This window comes from Vombatus ursinus, unplaced genomic scaffold (genome assembly GCF_900497805.2).
Source record: "Vombatus ursinus unplaced genomic scaffold, bare-nosed wombat genome assembly UNPS02014864.1, whole genome shotgun sequence".
Classification (NCBI taxonomy): Eukaryota; Metazoa; Chordata; class Mammalia; order Diprotodontia; family Vombatidae; genus Vombatus; species Vombatus ursinus.
The window spans coordinates 5,302,930-5,322,441 of NW_020954642.1; the positions used below are offsets into that span (position 1 = coordinate 5,302,930).

Genomic DNA, 19,512 nt, shown 5'->3' on the forward strand with positions numbered 1-19,512 from the left:
CTCTGCTGAGCAAATCAATAAAATGTTTGGTAACTAAGGAAGTTTTAGGCTCCTTTGGTATTCCTGTTATAGCAATTTTCTTTAGTGCAACTTGCATATGAAATTCTTATAATAAGGTCAATGTCCTTTCCCCATCTGATTCCCATTTTTTGGGATCAAAAACTTGTTTACGGGCAGCTAGGTGGCGCAGTGGATAGAGCACCGGCCCTGAAGTCAGGAGTACCTGAGTTCAAATCCAGCCTCAGACCAAACACTTGACACTTACTAGCTGTGTGACCCTGGGCAAGTCACTTAGCCCCAACTGCCTAAAAATAAATAAATAAATAAATGAAAATTAAAAAAAACTTGTTTAAATAGGTCATACTGAAGTTTTAATTGTATTCTGTGTCTTTTCCTCATTTTGATTTTTTCTTATTTTGTATTAATTTTTATCTTTGCTCCAATAAGTTGGTTGTCTAATTTCATAGACAACTGATTTAAGAATGATTCCCACATCAATGAATCCCTTCTTTGTTAAAAATAATTTTATTTTGGTGATATCTTTCAGGGCTTCTCTTGTCCAGTCTCTTCAATATTTTTCTTAGAAGAAGCTTTATGATGTACAGGTATGAAAATTCTGCATAGTCTACAAGCTACTGACCTCTTTCAGTCCTTATTCTATATTTTACAAGATATTTTTCAACATTATCATTTTAGCCCACCTCTATCTTGAAGTTTTCAAGTATCAAAGCATATATACTGATTTACCTTAGAAGGTATTATCAAATTCTTCAAGGAATTGCTCAATCACTTCATTCTTTGGAACAGATATTTATGTAAAAGGTAACTTATTTTCACGGTGATCTTTTTACAAATACTTTTCATGACTACTGTACTATAAGATGACCAAATGACTCAGGAAATGCTGCTTTGGTTGTATTATAACACCAACTCTGCCAACTCCTTTGCTTGCTTCTCCAAGGAGAATCTGTGAACCATCCTCCCACTTAGCTGTAACTTCCCTTTAATCTTCTGTTTTCATTTACAGTGAGAAGTTCAAGATTAATATGTCAGTTTCTCAAGCATGTGTACTCATTGGTCACTAGACAAAACAGATCAATAAGTGCCCTAAATATTGCGTGATTCTTAGTACCCTCTACCCATGCCACTGTAAATGCTGAATTTACAGCATTCTGTAATTCTAAGGGCCGTTTTATATTCTTCTTTGTTCATAGATTGCCATGGCCAAAGACTCCATTACTATGTGGCCAGTATGCTGATGATGAGATTCTGTCCTTAGCTAGGACAGTCCTCTGAATGCAGTCTGATGCAGGGACCAGGAAAGCCTTTCCATCTTGGTAAAAACAGAGTTTGTGCTCTGCTGGCATAAACCTTAAGAATACAGGATCACCTTCAAACAATGATCAGATGAGTAAGACTTTGGTAATCCCTTAACATTGTTCCAAAAAAAAAAAAACCAAAACCTTCATTTACTTTACCACTAGCCTTAGTTCATTCTGACCTTTAGAGTTTCTGAGGTTATCATTTTTAGACTCAGGATTCTTTTTAGTAGTCATCCTTCCTATTTGTCCTTGCTTCCATCTTCTCTATATCTTTTACAAATCTACGTTTGTAATGTTTATTCACATTGGTATCATTAGAAAGATCTCTCTTCTCTTTCTCATTGGAATTTATCTGTTTGTGTTTTCAGAGTTTCATTCTTTAGTGTTTTCAAACTCTTTTAGGGTGATTTGCCCTGCAGGATTTTAACCCATGGAATCTTATCCCCTTTTTTTTCCCTGAGTAGCCATTTGGAATCTACTTTCCAAAAATCTAGCATGTGCATCAGACTATTCCTGGAATGTCTCTCTTGCTCTATCACAAATTTTAACATGGTGTGGTCACTTGCCTTCAGGTTTTCATCATTTCTACTGCAACAACCGATTCCTTACCTTACTGGTAAGAGTGAGGTCCAGAAGAGTTTCCCTTGCTGTATATTCTACTTTTTGAAGCATAAAACTATCATTAGGGCAAAAAAAGAATTTCACCAACTTCTCTTTCCCATTGTTGAATGAATGAATGCTGGGTGGATAGGAAAGGAATCCTGAAGCAGCATACTAGATAAGTGGAAATCATTTTCTACGGAATTTTTTGTTGACCTGGGTGGACCAAATTTCCTTGGTTCTGGAACAATGGAAGGAAAAAATATCCACTCAAGATCTAAGAATCAAGATTTCAAGAAAAAGGGGAAACCCCAACTCACCTGGGAATTGATTGTCATGAATTCAGGGCCTATTCTCTCCTCTTCTTGGGGAAGGACAGAGTCCTGAGAAGGCAGAACTAGGGAAGGAAAATGAAGATATGAAGGACACTAGTCCTGTGTGTCAAATCCCACACTAGAAATCTCCACACACCATTAGCCCTTCTTATAGAACAAAAAGGTAACAAAAGCCCAGAAATAGCCCTGATTTTGCTAGGAGTGAAACAAAAGACCCTGGACATCAATAACAACAGCTCCAAATTCATCTTTGGTGTCACAGAAGACTGCAGAGGATAGCGCTCTGGTTTATACACCGGGAAGCACTGATTGTGCAGCTCTATCTCCAAGTTGCTATGTGATGTGAAGAATGTAACTCAAACTTTCTGCCACAGTAGTTTCCTTAACTACTGAAGGAATGTTTTCCAAGCTCCTATCCTACTTTACAGAATGTGAAAGATCAGTTTGTCAAGCAGCTCCAAAGAAACAAAACATTGGCTTTAATGTCAGAATTAAGGTGATTTAGTACAATTTCCTCAACCCAAATAATACTGTGGATTTATAAATATCTGAAGTCTTCGCCAGGGTCCACTGTGCTCTCTACAATTTCAGTATAGTAGATCAGGGGGAAAGGGCAACGCAGACACGAAGCACTGGGAGAACAAAAAATGGAGCAGGGATGAAAGGAGAAGGGTATAGGAAGAAGGAGTAGAATAAGGGTTCAAAGAGTTTTTATGTTTTAAGAAATAAAAGTTGCAAAAGCTTTTTTGAACTGGCATTAGTTTTTCACACAACAGATGGGCAGTTGAGTAACACTAATCTTGAAAAGACAAAGATGGAAGTCAGAAGATTTGTGTGGTCCTCTTAATGTGAACACAAGCAAGACATACAAAGACTTGTACAAGTCAAATGATCATTCTGTTTTTTTTTTTCTTTTCCATTTATAAGCTGAATGGCATTAGCTTCTGGAGGAAAAACACCCTCCATGGAAGTTTTTATGATGGTAGACTGCATATCTAAAACCAAAACAGGATTATCAAGTGGAGAATGTTCTCTCCTCTGTGGTTTCATACATGCTGTTGCTCATAGAGGACCAAGAAGATATCTGGATTCCATTTGAAGGTTCAAATATTCTTATTGACTTGTGCAGGTAGAATCTCTTGTGCCCCTTTATGTACCCTCTAGATATTTTCCTTTCCACTGTTGTCTTTCCAAGCACCTGCCACCCTAACCCCTCCACCTTCAGGTGCATTATTTCCCTTTCTTACATCCTCAGGTCTTCTACCTGTCCTTTTGTTAAGTCTTACCTTCCTCCTTAAGCATTTGGGTCAAATCCTCTATCAGGTTCACCACCTCTTCCCCATTCTGTGGATGATGTGACTTTACCCAAGTCCTGATCTCTCCAGGCAAGATTGCCCAAAACTGTTCTAATACCAGCATCTCCAGAATCTGCTCCTTGGTGTGAATATCTGGCCTCAGCCACTGATGGCAGAGCTCTCGAAGTTGGCCTAGGGCTTTATGGGGTCCATCTGCTTCTGCGTACTGAAAGTGTCTGAAGTTACGATGAGAGACTGCAGCATCAAATGTATTTCTTTTTAGAAGGGTTTCATGTTCCTCAGAAAAAGTCATTCTCAGAACCTCATCTTGATCTTGTAAATGTGGACCATGAGTACTCCTAGAAGTGGCCATCTCCTTGTTCATGGACAATGTCTCCTCATCTGGGATCTTTATGCTAGGGTTCAAATCTGCCTCCTTAGGAACCAAATCCATTCAAATTCAGGCAGAGAATCTATAGTCTACTAAATAGTGCTGTGGGCAAAGAGAGATCAGAATTAACAGGAAGATTCCAGAGTCTTCAGTCATACAAACAGTACTTAGGGTCTTACAGACTGTAAAGAAATTATAAAGACAAAGAAGCTGACAAAGTGCAGTTCAGAGAGTAGTATGGAGGGGTACTCTGAAATTAATATCAATGATGCTTTAAGATTAGGTTCAATCCTCATATGTAAACAATAGATAAAAGGGCTGCAGAAGTGAATGGCTGTCACTTTCTCTTTAGAGTTGGAAAATACAACAGCTTTGCCTACAAAGAAAAGCCAGAAAAGGCATGGGGGTGGAGGAAGGTTGGGTGTGAAGAGAGCAGGTAAGACACAGGGACTTGGATCAAACTATTGACTAAAAACTGTAATGACCTGCTTGTGAACTGCCTTGTGAACTCCAAAGCTCTCTAAAAATGCAAGGTAATAAGAAATAACCAATGGCAAACCATGAGATTAATACACACTTGGGCAAAAGCCTTTAGAAGTCAAGGATAAAGGTGATCCACAGACTGTCCCAGGGCCCTGAAGAAATTGATTCTCTTTTCCCTTTATCTGAAGGATGAAAGTCAGTGAGAGATGTGGTTATCAGTGATCATCCAACCAGAGCATGAATTGGCTGTTTCTGGACCTGCTGTCACTGGACTCTTTACTCAATTTTCAATTCAAGAGATACAACTTTGCAATGTGAATTTGTTTTGCTATACTATGCATATTTGCTACAAGAGATTTTCTCCCCTCTAATAGTGGAAAGGAAAGGGAAGTTGGCAATAAAATTGCCCAAAAAGGAAAAAAAAAAGAAAGAAAGAAAAGAGGGTCACTGAAGTATTTTTAATGCATGAAAGAGAACAGAAGAAAGGCCAGAAGGAAATGCATAAGCAGGATAGTTTTTAAAGTTACATGTTGAATTTATTATATACATAAAAAAGGAAAAACAAGCTGCACGTAAGAAATTTACAGTTTCATGAACAATCATCTTTTTTCCCATTTTATCTGATATATGCAAATACCCATTTTTTGGTGTTTATTAAGTTTGGAATTAAAATAGAATAAAAGAGATATAAGGCCTCTTCTCCTCCCCTCCTGACACTGCCCCTTAGAGTCCCAGCCTCCTTTCCTTTTTTTCCCCTAACCTTACTCACCCCAGGCTGGACAGAAAGCAATGAAAAGACAATAGGGCCAACAAACTCTGATCCCTCTGCTCCTCCAGAAATCCAGCAGGTAGTGCCTGCGGCAAAATAAGATGAAGAGAGAGAAATGTGAATGAATATTGTCCCACTTTCCTGGGACATTCCCAGTTCAATCTTAATTCCAAAAAAAGATAAAACAGGGATTCCAGGCACAGAGGTTGTGGCCACATCGACTCCCAGCCTCCAATGTTCTCAACTGAATAGGTTGACTTCAGAGAATTTTTGCTCTCCACTGGTAAAACATCTGGTGACTCTGCAGAGTAGTTCCCCTCCAGCTAGCCATTAGGGTCTAGCATGATTTTAGGAGCTAAGCTCTAGAGGTTACAGGTAGTAAAGTATGACAAGTTATAGGATAGTCTTAGTCCAGGCTGGTCCTTAGTGGAAACTCAGATTTCCATCTCCCTACATTATGAACCTAAGACACCTGTGTTCTCATTTCTATTGGGCCATAAGAACCCTAGGCTCATAGACACAAACCAGAAGGTTATTAGAATAGTACAGGCGTGACGTAAACAGGACCTACATTAGAGTAGCAGCTATGTAAGTGGAGAGAAGGGACTATATATACCAGAGATGTTACAAAAGTGGAAACAAGAAGATTCAACAATAGATGGGCCACACGGCGTGAGTATAAACGAAGTTGAGGGGATAATACTACACTGATTTTGAAATTTGATAACCTGCTTATGAGAAAATATGTAGGAACCTAATATTTGTACTGGGAAAAACAAACCATCCCAGGAATCAGGAAATGAATACACCCAAAGGGCAGAATCTGAGACACATGAAAACCATCCTTACCTAATGAGACCAGGTTCCTGTAGTTCCTCAGCATTATTTCCTTGTGTAGTCCTTTTGAGAAGACTCCAGGTGTTCCCGTTCCTGGTAAAATCCAGTCACATTTTTGAATGTTACTAATTCCTAAAGAAAAAAATTTTTTTTTTTGCTCATCTAGGATCATATCTACTAAGTAGCACTGGGAATAGGAAGGAAAAGGAAGATTCCAGAGATATTTCAAAGGTAGGATCCACAGGTTTAAATGATTGATTGAATATACAGATTGAGAGAGACAGAGGTGATCCTGAGTTGAAGAAGTTGACTTCTGTTTTGGATCTACTGTACTATATTTGTACTGTATTGAAATCTGACCTCTGGGGTTAAACAGAGTAGGATTACTCTATCCTCCACATGACAACCCTTCAAGTATTTGAACATAGACACCAATATGTCCCCCATGAGTTTCTCCCTGTATCTAGCCCTTCATATTCTGCACAAAGTAGGAAATAGGCAATGGCATTATGCTGACCATGAGTCTGACGTTTTGGAAGATCTTTTACTCTAAAATATACAAGGAAAGGAGTTAAAAATCTCTCCTTTCTTAGGACACAGTTATATTTAAGTCAAATAACATTGAGAACCTACTACGTATAAGCCACTGCCCTAGACCCTGGGGATAAAAAGATGCAAAGAACAAGTATAGAGACCCTGTCATAAAGTAGCTTACAAACTAGAAGATGAGATGAGACATAGCCAAAATAAAACCAAAGCAACAACAACAACAACCTGAAATCTTAATGAATTAAAAAGAGAATTCTACACAAATAGCCACAGGTGAGGAGGGAATTATTACTTTTAGCAGTGGGAGCTCAGATTAGCCTTCATGAAGGAGATGGCACCTTGGATTATTTTAAATGATAGAAAGGAAGGCTTTCAACATAGTGAGAGAAGATATCAAGGGAGTGAAAAGTGGAGTCTATTGTTTGTCCTTCATTCTTGAAGAGGACCATGACATTATGGAGGTGATGCCATGACATTCAAGTGAATTGGATTTAAGTGAGGGAGGGCTGAGCAAAGTCACCAGGCTCATTTTCTCCTTTAGAGCCATCTGAGTCCAGTGACAAGATGTACATCAGGACGACTGGATAGGCAATGGGCAACTTTGACTTTTTTAAGCGAAGGTCTTTAACAGGTCTCATTCTGACTGAGGCAACACCCATTCAACACCCATGATCAAGGCTAGGTGTCCATTATAAATAGAGGGAATGGAATAAGCAAAGGCAGAGGCTGAAAAAAGCTATGAACAGACTAGAGCAAAGCAATGATTAGTTTAACTGAGCTGGAGTGCAGAGTATATACAGGAGAAAAGGGTGAAATAAGGCTGGAAAGGTACTGGAAAACTGGATTATGAAAGCGTATGAATGTGACGGTAAAGAATCAATATTTTATTTGGTAGAGTTTTTAAAAGTGTTTGACCTAGAAGATGACTAGATCAGATCTGTGCATTAGGAAAATCGTTTTGACTGCAGTGTGAAAGATGAATTAGTAAAGGGAAATAATGAAGGAAGAAAGATTAGGCAAGAGTTCAAAAGTGAGATGAAGATCACCTTAGCTAGAGTTGTATCTGTAACAGTGAAAAGGAGGACAGGGATGCAAATGTTATTACATAAATAGGACCAATAATTTTTAGCAACTGATTGAATGCGGGGAGGAAGGGAGAGGAAAGGGTCGAGGATGTCCCTGGAATTTAAAGAATGGTTAAGAGCATGGTGCCATCGCCAAAATAGTGGTTAGAAGTGGTGGGTATAAGATGATGAACTTTCTTTGGGAAGGTTAAGTTTAAGCTGCCACGGTGAAACAAGTAGAGATAACTAGTAGGCAGCTGGAAATGTGGGGCTAGACTTCCGGGGAATGTTGGGGCCAGAGATAGAGATTTGGGGGTCTTTTGTATAGAAGTGCTAATTGAAATTATGGGCTTAGTTTAGATCACCAAAGACTATTAATATTGCCATGGACAAAGCCTTATGGAGTGACAAAATTTAAGGGGAAAGAAGAGGAAGGTTGCTGTTGTTGTTTAGTCATTTCAATTGTGTCTGACTCTCTGTGACCCTATTTGGGGGTTTTCTTGGCAAAAATACTGGAGTGGTTTGTCATTTCCATCTCCAACTCATTTTACAGATGAGGAACTGAGGCAAACAAGGTTAAGTGACTTGTCCAGGGTCACACCACTACTAAGTATCTGAGGCCCTATTTGAACTCACAAAGATGAGTCTATGAGTCTTTCTGACTCTAGGCCCAGCACTCTATCCACTGTGCCACCCAGCTGCCCAAGAAGAGGAAAGAGTCCATAGGAAAAAAAAATAAGTTATAGAAGTAAGGGGGACAACCAGGAGAAGGAAGTGTTCTGGATACCAACATATACGAGACTATCCAGAACAGGAGTTCTTAACCTGGGTTCTTTGAACTTTTTTAAAAAAAAAATGATCATTATATTTCAATATAATTGACTTCTTTTGAAGCCCTGTTTTTTATTCATTTAAAAACATTATTCTGAGAAGGAGTCCACAGGCTTTATCAGACTGCCAGAGGGGTCCATGACACAAAAAAAGGCTAAGACTTCCTGATCTAGAAGTAGATGGTTGTTCACAAACACCAAAAAGATACAGCTGAATGGCTGGGTTCACTGAAAAGGAGGTCATTAGTAACCTTAAAAAGAAGAGTTTCATGTGCATACTCTTTGACCCAGCAATAGCACTTCTAGGGTTGTAACCCAAAGAGATCATACAAATGGGAAATGGACCCACATATACAACAATATTTATAGTAGCTCTTTCTGTGATGGCAAAGAATTGGAAATTGAGGGGATGCCCATCAATTGGGGAATGGCTAAATAAATTGTGGTATATGAATGTAATGGAATACTATTGTGCTGTGAGAAATGATGAGCAGGCAGACTTTAGAAAAACCTGGAAAGACTTGTATGGACTGATGCTGAGTAAGGTGAGCTGAACCAGGACATAGTAACAGTCACGTTGTCTGATGACTAACTTTGATAGGCTTAGCTCTTCTCCACAATGCAAGGATCTAAGGCATCTCCAAAAGTCTCATGACGGAAAATGCTATCCACATCCAAAGGAAGAACTATGGAATTTGAATGCAGATCAAAGCATACTATTTGCTCCTTTTTTCCCCTTCTGTTCTGTTTTTTTTGCATCAAGGTCCAAAACACACTGTTGCAACCATAACCTGAGCTTGGAAAACATGCTGCAAAATTTGTTTGGGAATAGAGATCTTGCTTCTTGGTTTAACTTTTGACAACACAGGAAATATATAAAGTAGTTGGTCATTATTTATGATTTAAACAACATTAATGGTCAATGAATTGGCTGTTGTTGCTGTTGTTGAGTTGTTTCAGTTGTGTCTGACTCCTTTGTGACTCCATAACTATTAAGGGTCTGAGGCTGTATTTGAACTCAGGTCTTTCTGACTCCAGGCCTAGTGCTGTATTCACTGTGCCACCTAGTGGCCTGAATTGACTTTACCACAGAGTAAGTTTTCCCTAAAAACCCTGTTTTGCCTTGTAATTTTAGGTTGAATTCATTAAGAAATATTAAGTCTGTAGCACAAGCTAATTTCCAAAGTCATTAAGTATTCCATAATACTGGTTGAGTGTGGTTATTCTTGTCCAGAAATTAATTTCAATTATTGGCCCTGAGATAAATCATAATATATATATATTTTTTCTTTTTTCTTTTTTTTTTTTTTTTTGACATGCCAGGCATTCACTGGTAATAAATGAAATGTCACAGTACGGCAGTGGGTTGAGCACTTGAAGCTTTTGAATCATGACTGTCACTGCAATTTGCTGAGCAGAACCGCAAAGTGATGAGACCGTCACATATGATCTCTGCTGCAACTACTCAACTCTGCTATTATAGCACAAAAGCAGCCACAGACAATACATAAATGAATGAGGATGGCTATGTTCCAATACAACGTAAGCCATTCTTACCTTGTGGGATGTACAAAAACAGGTGTTAGACTGGATTTGGCTCATAGCCCATAATTTGCCTACTTGTGTTCTAATGGGTAGGTACCTGTTGTCTTCCAGCACATAAAGGGGAACTGGAAAAAAGGTGTCATGGTGTGAAAATGTTAAGAAGCAAATTCACTATATTTTTCATTTCTTATGGTGTAATAATATTCTATTTCTGCAGTTTGTTCAGCCATGCCCCAATTAATGGGTAACCACTTCATTTTCAATTTTTTCTTTGATACTAACAGTGTTGCTATGAATATTTGGGTATATATATATTTCTTTTTTCTAAGCCCTCCTTGGTGTATATGTGCAGTAGTGAGGTCAGTAGGTCAAACGGTATGAACAGTTTGGTAAATTTTCTGGCATAATTCCAAGTTGTTTTCCATAACACTCAAAACAATTCATCATTCTAACAAAAGCTTATTTATATGCCTGTCTTCCCACAGTCCCTCCAATGTTGCTTTAATTGTCCACTGTATATCTTTTCTCATTTTTATTCTTCTTTTTAAAGTCTTATATTAATTTTAATCTTTTCTCTAGCAAGTCACTGGTCTGACTGTTCAAATAGAATCAATTTCATTTTTCAGTGATGCTTTTCAGTGCTTGCCATGTCTAGCATCTTTTGGTCCTTTTCTCAAAGGAAATATCCATGATGTATTGGTGTGGGCTTCTCCATTTTTTATTCTTGAGGCATATTTTCTAATATTTTTCACTATCCTCACCTTTGTCTCAAAACCACTAAGTATCAAAATATACATTAGTTTAATTTGGAGGCCCTTGTCAAGTTCTTCATATAATTTCTTCATCCTTTATATAATTCTTCATCCTCATTATTTTCATGGTGGTCTTCTTGCAAATACTCATCAAGAAGAGTGCAATTTGAGAATATCAAATGTTCCATGAAATGTTTCCTGTTGCCTTTAGGTGCACTATAAAACTAACTCTGCCAACACTTTATTTGCTTCTCCAAAGAGAATCTATGAACAATAATTCTTCCATTTATCTTGCAATTCCCTTGTTTTATTTATTTTTAATAGTGAGAGTGTAAAGATTGCTAGAATTCAGTTCCTTCACTAGTATATCTACTTACTGGTCACTGAACAAGGACTCTTTATTTAGAATTCCAATGGCTTAGGCTGTTGGATGCTTTGGTATGTGAAGCTGTTGGCATCATTGTTTTTTTTTTTTTTGGAGAGATAAAGCATGTATAAAAGTCTAAAAGCTGTGATTCTTAGCACCCTCTTCCCTAAAGATTCTGCCCAACTGGAAGGGTCACTACACATTACAAATGTCCGTATCATATTTTTCATGTGATGGATTTCCATGGCCAAAGAAATCATCATTAAGTGTCCAGACTACTGGTGTTAAGCCTGTCTGTACTTAGCTAAGCTGCTCCTATGACAGATGATATCTCTTCTTACAACCCCATCTGTATTCAAAGACTTTCTATCATGTTAGAATGTGCCAAAGCTTGTATTCCACTGGCAGAGTCTTTGAGAATCCAAGATTATTTCCATACTACAATGAGGCATCAATGTAGGCTAAATCCACCTATTAATGAATACTCTTTTTATTTGGTCATTATACCAGTTCCAAATCCATTTAATTGTGCTATCATCCAGGCAACATCTCTCCACTTTTCCACAAGGGTTGTATGAGACTTAAACTCTTTTCTGAAATCTAAATATACTTCATCCACCCCACCATTCTCTAGTTATCTTGTGAAAAAAAAAATGTTAGTCTGGCATGACTTGTTCTTGAAGAAGCTATGTTATCACCACTCTTTCTAGGTACTGTAGGTGATACTCCTGGCTCCACAATCACACCTTGATTTGGGTAGTTCAGGGATGCCAACATGGGAAAGGGGATTAGGAGCTCAACCAGGAATATCCAAAAGGCTTTACAGTTCTGATGTTAAAGGCCAGGAGGCACCATAGTGCATAAAAGATTTTAAGATAGAACGTTGTAGACATAGATGATTTCAGAAAAGGAAGGGGATGCAGTCAGGAGGAAGGATAATGTCTGGAATAGACAGTCATGTCTAGGGCAGAGACAATGTAGTGCCAGAAAGACTAGACCTGAAAAGTTTCAGATGACCACATCTTTATTCTAGCAGACTTTTAGTCCTTTGTCTCCTTGTTGGCAGCTTTCATGGCTAAATTTTGTGGCTAAGTTCCATAGCAAGCTATTCATTTGCCATGTACCTGTCACGTGGGGTGTATAGAGTGTTCAGGAGGACTAGTACCTCTGGTGTGATGGCTTGCCACACCCTTTTCAGGACTGCTCATCCACCTTTGTTGTTCACCTGATTCACCCAACTCTTACCAGTGGCTCCAAGAAACTAGCATGCACAGTAGCCACACCCCAGTAAACAGTCTTGGTAGATAGGTTAAACTGGGTGGAGGGAAACTTACAGGCCTCAAACCTTTTGGTGAGTTAGGGTGATGTCTATTTCAAGCATCTGAAGACTTTCCATGGTGGAATGGGCAGATGAGAACAATTTGTTCCAATGGCCATGAAGGCAACTGAAGCAGGCATTGTTAAGTGCTTAGAGCTTGGTCAGGCATCAAAGATGCCAAGGTCATTCACTGCATCCCAGAACATTGCCAGCAGTCTTGACTTTTGTCCTACTATTGGACTTTGATGACTCAGGACAACAGAGTAAGGTTGAAGACTTTGTGCAACTCTGTCTCACTTAAATCTAATTCACATGCAAGTCAAGGCATCACCTGGGATGTTGGTCCTCTTTGAAAATAAAGGACAAACAACAACTACCTGTCAAAGAATTAAGGGGCTTGTGAGGTAGGTTTAATTTATCTATGGTATATTTAAATTATCTATGGTGTATTTAGGTGGCAGTTAGGTGACACAGTGGATAGAGTGCTGCTATGGAGTAAGGAAGACTTCTCTTCATGAGTTCAAATCTGACCTCAGACACTTACTAGCTGTGTGACTCTGAACAGGTCACTTAACCCTGTTTGCCTCAGTTCCTCATCTGTAAAATGATCTGAAGAAGGAAATGGCAAAGCACTCCATTATCTTTGCCAAGAAAACCCCAAATGGAGTCATTAAGAGTTGGACATGACTGAACAACAATAATATTTAGAAGTTTTTTATCTGATTGTGATGAGATTGTGGGCTTAGCTGCATTCCACTATCAAATAGTACATTCTTGTTATTCAGAGCTGCTCTAGCTCTGTTACAATTGAGCAAAGTTCAAATATTATCAAAAGTCCATACAGTAACATATAATTATCCACCTTTTCTCTTTTATTCCAGAACTCAAGGTAATTCTTTATACTTCCTTGGCTAACTTCTTCACTCCTTCTGTTTAAATCTGTTGATTCAATCTTCACACCATCTTGTCCATTTGTCCCCACCTCTTCATCCCTACTGTTACTATCCTAGTACAGGTTTTCATTACAACTTGCTGGGACAATTGTAACAGCCTCCTAAGCGACCTTTCTGTCTCCATTCTTTTTCCAATTGCCAGACTCATCTTCCTCATGCATATTTCTGGTTAGGTCCATTCTGCTCCCTCGTTATTACCAAGTCATGTAATCTATTACGACCTTGCTTTTCTGACATTATGTCAGAACCTTCTGCTCCTGATTACATTAAACTCCAGGAAAACTGGACCACTGCCAACCCCTATCCACATCCTGTATTCTTACCTTCAGATCTTTGCTGAAATCATTTCCTATGCCTGCAATGCTCACTGAATTCTTATCTAACCTTCAAAGTTCAAGTAACTTGCCACCTGCTTCAGGAATCCCTAATCCCTCCAGTTGAAAACCCATTTATATACATCTTACACCTTATTTAATCTTCAAAAAAAAAATCATGTATCACATTTTATAGTGATTTGTGTCCCATCCCATTCCCAGACTGTAAGCTCAATGAAAGCATGGACTATGTCTAATTTAAATATTTTATCTGTCCCACTGCCTAGCATACAGAAGGCACTTAATAAATATTTGTTCAACTAGGGGCAGAACAAAGTTCTGTAAATTCAGAAAGGAAAACTTCTGCCCATAAATCATGGAATCTGAGACTATTGCTGCTATAACAGATTGTATGACCTAATCTTAAGGGATCTAATCCAACCTCTTCATTTTACAGATGAAGAAACTAAGGACCAGAGATATTAAGTCATTTGCTCAAGGTCATTCAGTTAGTAAGGCTGTGATGTCTAGGAACCTATGTATTTGAACCTTAGGGGACATTTAGTCCAATTATTTCTCATTTTTGAGATAAGAAGTGGTAAAACCAAAATTCAAATCCAGTTCTCTATTCCAGCACTCTTTATATACCTCTGGGGATTCTACTTTTTTAGTCATGCCTTGCCTCTCTAAATGAGAGATAGTAAAATAATAATGATAATAATAACAACTAGCATTTATAAAGTGCTACTATGTGCCAGGTACTAAGCTAAACACTTTACAAATATTATCTCCTTTGATTCTCACAACAACCCTGAGAGGTAGGTGGTATCATCTCCATTTACACCTGAGGAAACCAAAGCAAACAGAGATTAAGTAACTTGCCCAAGGACACACAATTAGGAAGTGTCTGAGGCTGAGTTTGAACTCAGGTGAAGTTTTGGCCCTCACTAAAATATAACTGTGTGTCTGGAGAATAAAAAGAAGTTATGCTGATTTATGTTGTTTATTCCTTATGATTTTTAATCAACAGCACAGTCTGTATCCAGTGGGATACATACACACGAATAGATTAGTCTGCTTGTTGAAAGCACAGGAACTGATGATCAGAAAATGACAGTAACACTGAGTAAACTAATTTTAACATGACAATTTTTTTTAAACACCATACTCTATGGTGATAAACCAAAGATATAATTTTGTAGTATAATATTGTATGTATACATATATACATATATATATATAATAGTTAAGGCATACTTACTTTGAACATCCCCCACATATAAATTATTCGAACATTTTAAAGAGTCTATAGCTTATGGGATAACTTACTTTTAATACAAACTCTTGTCCCTCTAGAGGAATCAATAAAGTTATTGCCTCAGGAGACAGAACCTTTCCTGTCACTGGATGTCTTCAAGCAGACACATTAGTCAGTAATGCTACAGACAGATCCAAACGGACAGAACTCAATACTTTTTTTTTTTAATTTTCCTAACAGCCCATGTGACTGCACTGAGGAAAGAGCAGACATAAATGACTGACTGCCTGAATGACTGTTCTAGGGAAAAGAAAAAGAAACTGAAAATGAGTAGCACTCTTTATGGAAGCCATCTTCTACTAGAATGTGTCCATTCTTCTAGAAGAGAGAAGTTGGGACAAAGATATTACATTATGTCAGAAAGAAAGAGGTCCACACACTAAGAACCATGTGATGAGATTTCAAGAGATAGAGAGGAGACTTTGACTCACTCGGGATCTGGCTGTCAGAGGCCTATTGGCCATTTCCTTCTGTGTTCTTTGCTTTGAGGGAAAAGCAGAGTCCTGAGAATATCAAGCTGAGATAAAGACAAAAAAAAAAATAGGGCAGCCAATGGTGGTGGGGGGGGGAGGAGAAGAAATCCCTTCCTGTTGTTATTTTAAAGTGCTTTGCTGCACTTGGTGACTCAAAAACAGAAAACCAGCCCTCTGGATACAATGGTCAACATGGTAACTATGAGGGAGAAAGGGGTGCCGTGGTCCTAAAAATCTAAGGAGAGCCCCTGGTATTCTCTTAGATACACAAATGAACACCGGTTGCTATGAACAAAGCTCTTCAAAGATAAGGCAAAGCAGCACCAGGAGGAACAGTAGTCAAACGAAATTCCAAAGAGACCTTTTGGAGGTAGCCTGGTATACTTTAAAGAGAATAGTATCAGAAGATTTGGCAACAATTCCTGTGCCTGCCAGGATAGGACTTTTTCTAAGTCCTACTTTTTTGAGGATTCTGAAAAGTTGTTCCATTACACAAAAATCTGCTTTTTCCTGACTAATCTGCCTCTTTCCTGATAAAAGAGAGTTTGAGTTTTAGAAGTCTCAGGTCAGGTGTGTCCTCTAGGCGAGATACTTACTTCATAAGATCTCTCTCTACCTCAGCTCTCTTGTCTCCCTAGAAAGAACTCTCTCTCTGATGAATACAAGTTACTTCCTTTCTCTAGGAATGAGTCATTTTCTTCACCTGTAAAATAAAGTGGTTGGACTAGATAATCTGTGCCACTCTACAACTCCTCAGGCACATAGGTGTGTATGGAGCTCTTATCAGATACATACTTCTCATTTTAACATCACCCACCATATTCTTAGAACCAGGAAATAGAGACAAACCTTCCTTCTTCTCCTAGCATCCTCCACTGACATCAAGGATACTCAGTCACTGAGTTGGTCATACCCAGGTTGGTCAAACAGTCAAAGAGAAGGGTCATGCAATGGGAACAAATAGACGATCATACCTAGAGGGTTAGACCCACACTAGGATCATGAACACTGTCATCTAACATGGTCACATCTCCAGACAACCATGCACCTAGGGTCAAGCACCCAGCTGGTCACCTGACATAGCAGAACATAAGTAGTGATTATCATACACATGGCCTCATATATCAGACCCACTCACACACATGTGTGTGCATGGGTACACAGAGACAATTACACACAGATGTGGCCACAAATAACTACACAAATGCATGCACAAAGGCAACCACACACACACAAGGTCACAACCATACACAAACACATATGGTCATACATACAAGTGCTCACATACACTAATGTATTGACACACACATAAACTGTCACATACACATATGTCACCAAAAACACACAGCAAACAAACACATATAGTCATTCCTTCACAAACACAGTCAGGCATACAGAAGACCACACTCAAATACAAATATAAAATCACACAAAGTGAACAAATACACACACACATCTAAGATCACATAGGGGTGACCCCATATACAAGACCATATGCATTTGAAAACAAGTAGAGCCACACAGAAGTAATCACACAAACATGAGTACATGATGTTGCATGTATGGCTTCCTTTGTGTATGTCTACACATAACAAGATCATTCACACAGCTAACCACACACACAGATCATACACACACAGGGTCATGCACCCAGGTTACCATACACATGGTCATGCTTAGGCAACCACATACAAATGACCACATACAGGTGAACACATAAATGGTCATATAACGGGCACTTGTGGGAGACCATAAAGGTCACACAACTGAGTCATGCACGTAGACAACCACATATACACAAAGTCACACTCAGTAATGATTTTACCTATGCATACAAGGTCACATAGGCAACCAGATAAAAGGCCACGAATACAGGAGACCCTCTCCTCCCTTTCTTTCTCGCCAACATTCACCTCATGCGCCCCCATAGCCCAGTCATACATACAGAGGCGACCACACAATACGGTGACAAGGCACAACAGACTGTCACACTGTTACATGGAGAATTGTACCACAGGGTCACACAGGAAATTAGGCACAGGGATGGTCACTCACATGGGGTAATGCACACTGAGGCAGCAGAGAGCAGTGGAAGCATGCCCGACCCGGGGGGCAGCGGATGGGAGCTCGGGCTGAGTTCTGACATTTACCACCTGAGGGATGCCCCACAAGTCCCTTCCCCGTTCCCCAGTTTCCTCATGTTTAAAGCCAGAGGCTTGGATGAGAAGACCTCTAGGGGCCCCTCCGGGTCTCGGATCCCGCAGAGCCGCCCTGTGCGACGCGCAGGCTCAGTCCAAGCCTCGGTCCGGTCCAGGGATGCCGGGCAGCCTGAGGGGCTGAGGTCGGAGCACGCGAGGTTGGCGGGTCCGAGAAATCCCAGTGGCATACGCTGCCGCAGCCTCGCACCGTGTTCTCCCGGCTGCCAGCCAGTCCCAGAGCGCTCGAGCACAGACTGAAGCAGGGGAAAGGGGATGGAGCCGGACTCACCTTGAACTTGGAGCTGACCTGACGGACAATGCACCAAACCAGGAGAAAAGGACACTGCGCAGAAGCCTGGGCAGCGCCACGCCACCCAACTACCATTCCCAGAATCCCCCGGGGCGCCCCGCCTCCGCCTCCCGGCATCCTTCGTGCCTGGAGCCTGGCGTTTGTTGCATAACCTCCGGAGCCGGAGCCGGGGCCGGGGCTGGGGCTGGGGCCGGAGCCGCGGGCGACGTGGTGCTCCTTGGTGTGCCGCCATTCTGACTCTGCGAACGCTTTTGAATTTGTTTTGGGGGGTGGGTGGGTCGGGATGGCGGTGTTGGCGTCATGGGGTGGAGAGGAGAGGGAACGTGTATGTGGACGTCTTGGTCTCACTTGCACTCAGGAGAGAGCGGGGGCGGGGCAGGGGGGCGGAGGGCGAGGGGCCGTGGGGGAGAGGAAGAGGTGTGATGGGTGTGACGAGCTGGGGAGGAGCTGCAGCCGGCCTACGCGGGGCTGAGGCCCGCACCACACCCACTCCTCGGGGAAGAGAGCGGGGTCTGGCGGAGAAGTGGGGACCGAACTTCCCCAAATCGCCCCTCCCCCTTCCCATCCCCTGTCCTGGTCAGTTCTTAATCCTAGGCTGATTCACATTCATCATATGAACTCCATCTCCAGGCCCTAGTTTAACTCGCCTTCTTGGCTTAAGGGCGGGTGTAGTGCAAACCAGAGTTTCTTCTGGGGCTGAGTCAGGATGAAGGAAGAAGTGCTGACTGTGTTCAAAGCTCTGGTGATAAAGAGAGTAAAGCTAAGGGAATCTGCTCTCCAGAAGCTGATTCTCTACCAAGGGGGACAGCACAGAGGAGATTTCAGCTGAAAGTCAGATGGAAACTCCTGGGGTCCTTAGGGTACAGCAGCAAAGCTGATGGTAATGTATCAGAAATGTCATTTTCACTTAAGAAAATTAAAAGATTTTATGATATTGAAACATTTGATAGTGCTAAGGACGTGGGTGGAGAAAACTGTTTTCTAATTGTGAAGTATTTCTTGCTGCTGATGAGGCAGGGGCTGCAACATGTAGAAACAGTTTCCAGGTGACATCTTCAGAAGCAGGAAACTGGTATAAAAACTGACAGTCAAGCTTCTAAGAGGGTTAACGATGAGAGGACTAGTTGAGGCTTAATGGATGCAAAACTTATTAATCTATAGGACTTTGGGGGGTTGTTGATCTGTTGGGTCTTAACCTTTCATGACTATCTGCCTGAAGATTGTGATGTCAGGGAACATAGGTGATACTGAAGTGGAACCTGCTATTATAGCTTAAGCATGATTTAGACAGCCACGTATTCTGAAAGTATTCTATGTTCTCGTGGTCTGTGTAGGTCAGTGGTGTCAAATTCAATAGAAAGGGCCCCTGCTGGCCACATAGACTTAGAAACCACATATAAATACTTATGTTGTATTTTTAAAAATTGTAAAACATTTCCCAATTACATTTTAATCTAGTTTTCTTGGGAGTTTTGAGTTTGACATCTCT

The 19,512-nt window shown here is 40.3% G+C and overlaps 1 protein-coding gene across 1 annotated transcript in view; it reads right to left on the bottom strand.

Moving 5' to 3' along the window:
- The window catches only part of LOC114027884 (zinc finger protein 383-like), a 31,111-nt gene extending 13,028 nt beyond the window's left edge, over positions 1–18,083 (bottom strand). Inside the window, exons 1-5 of the mRNA XM_027842057.1 lie at positions 18,003–18,083; positions 6,045–6,125; positions 5,196–5,281; positions 3,544–4,045; positions 2,243–2,319 (exon numbers count right to left, since the gene is read on the bottom strand). Coding sequence (XP_027697858.1) covers positions 2,243–2,319; positions 3,544–4,006 — 540 coding nt within the window. The 5' untranslated portion in view covers positions 4,007–4,045; positions 5,196–5,281; positions 6,045–6,125; positions 18,003–18,083. The remainder of the gene's footprint in view (positions 1–2,242; positions 2,320–3,543; positions 4,046–5,195; positions 5,282–6,044; positions 6,126–18,002) is intronic.
- Positions 18,084–19,512: the final 1,429 nt, after the last annotated feature.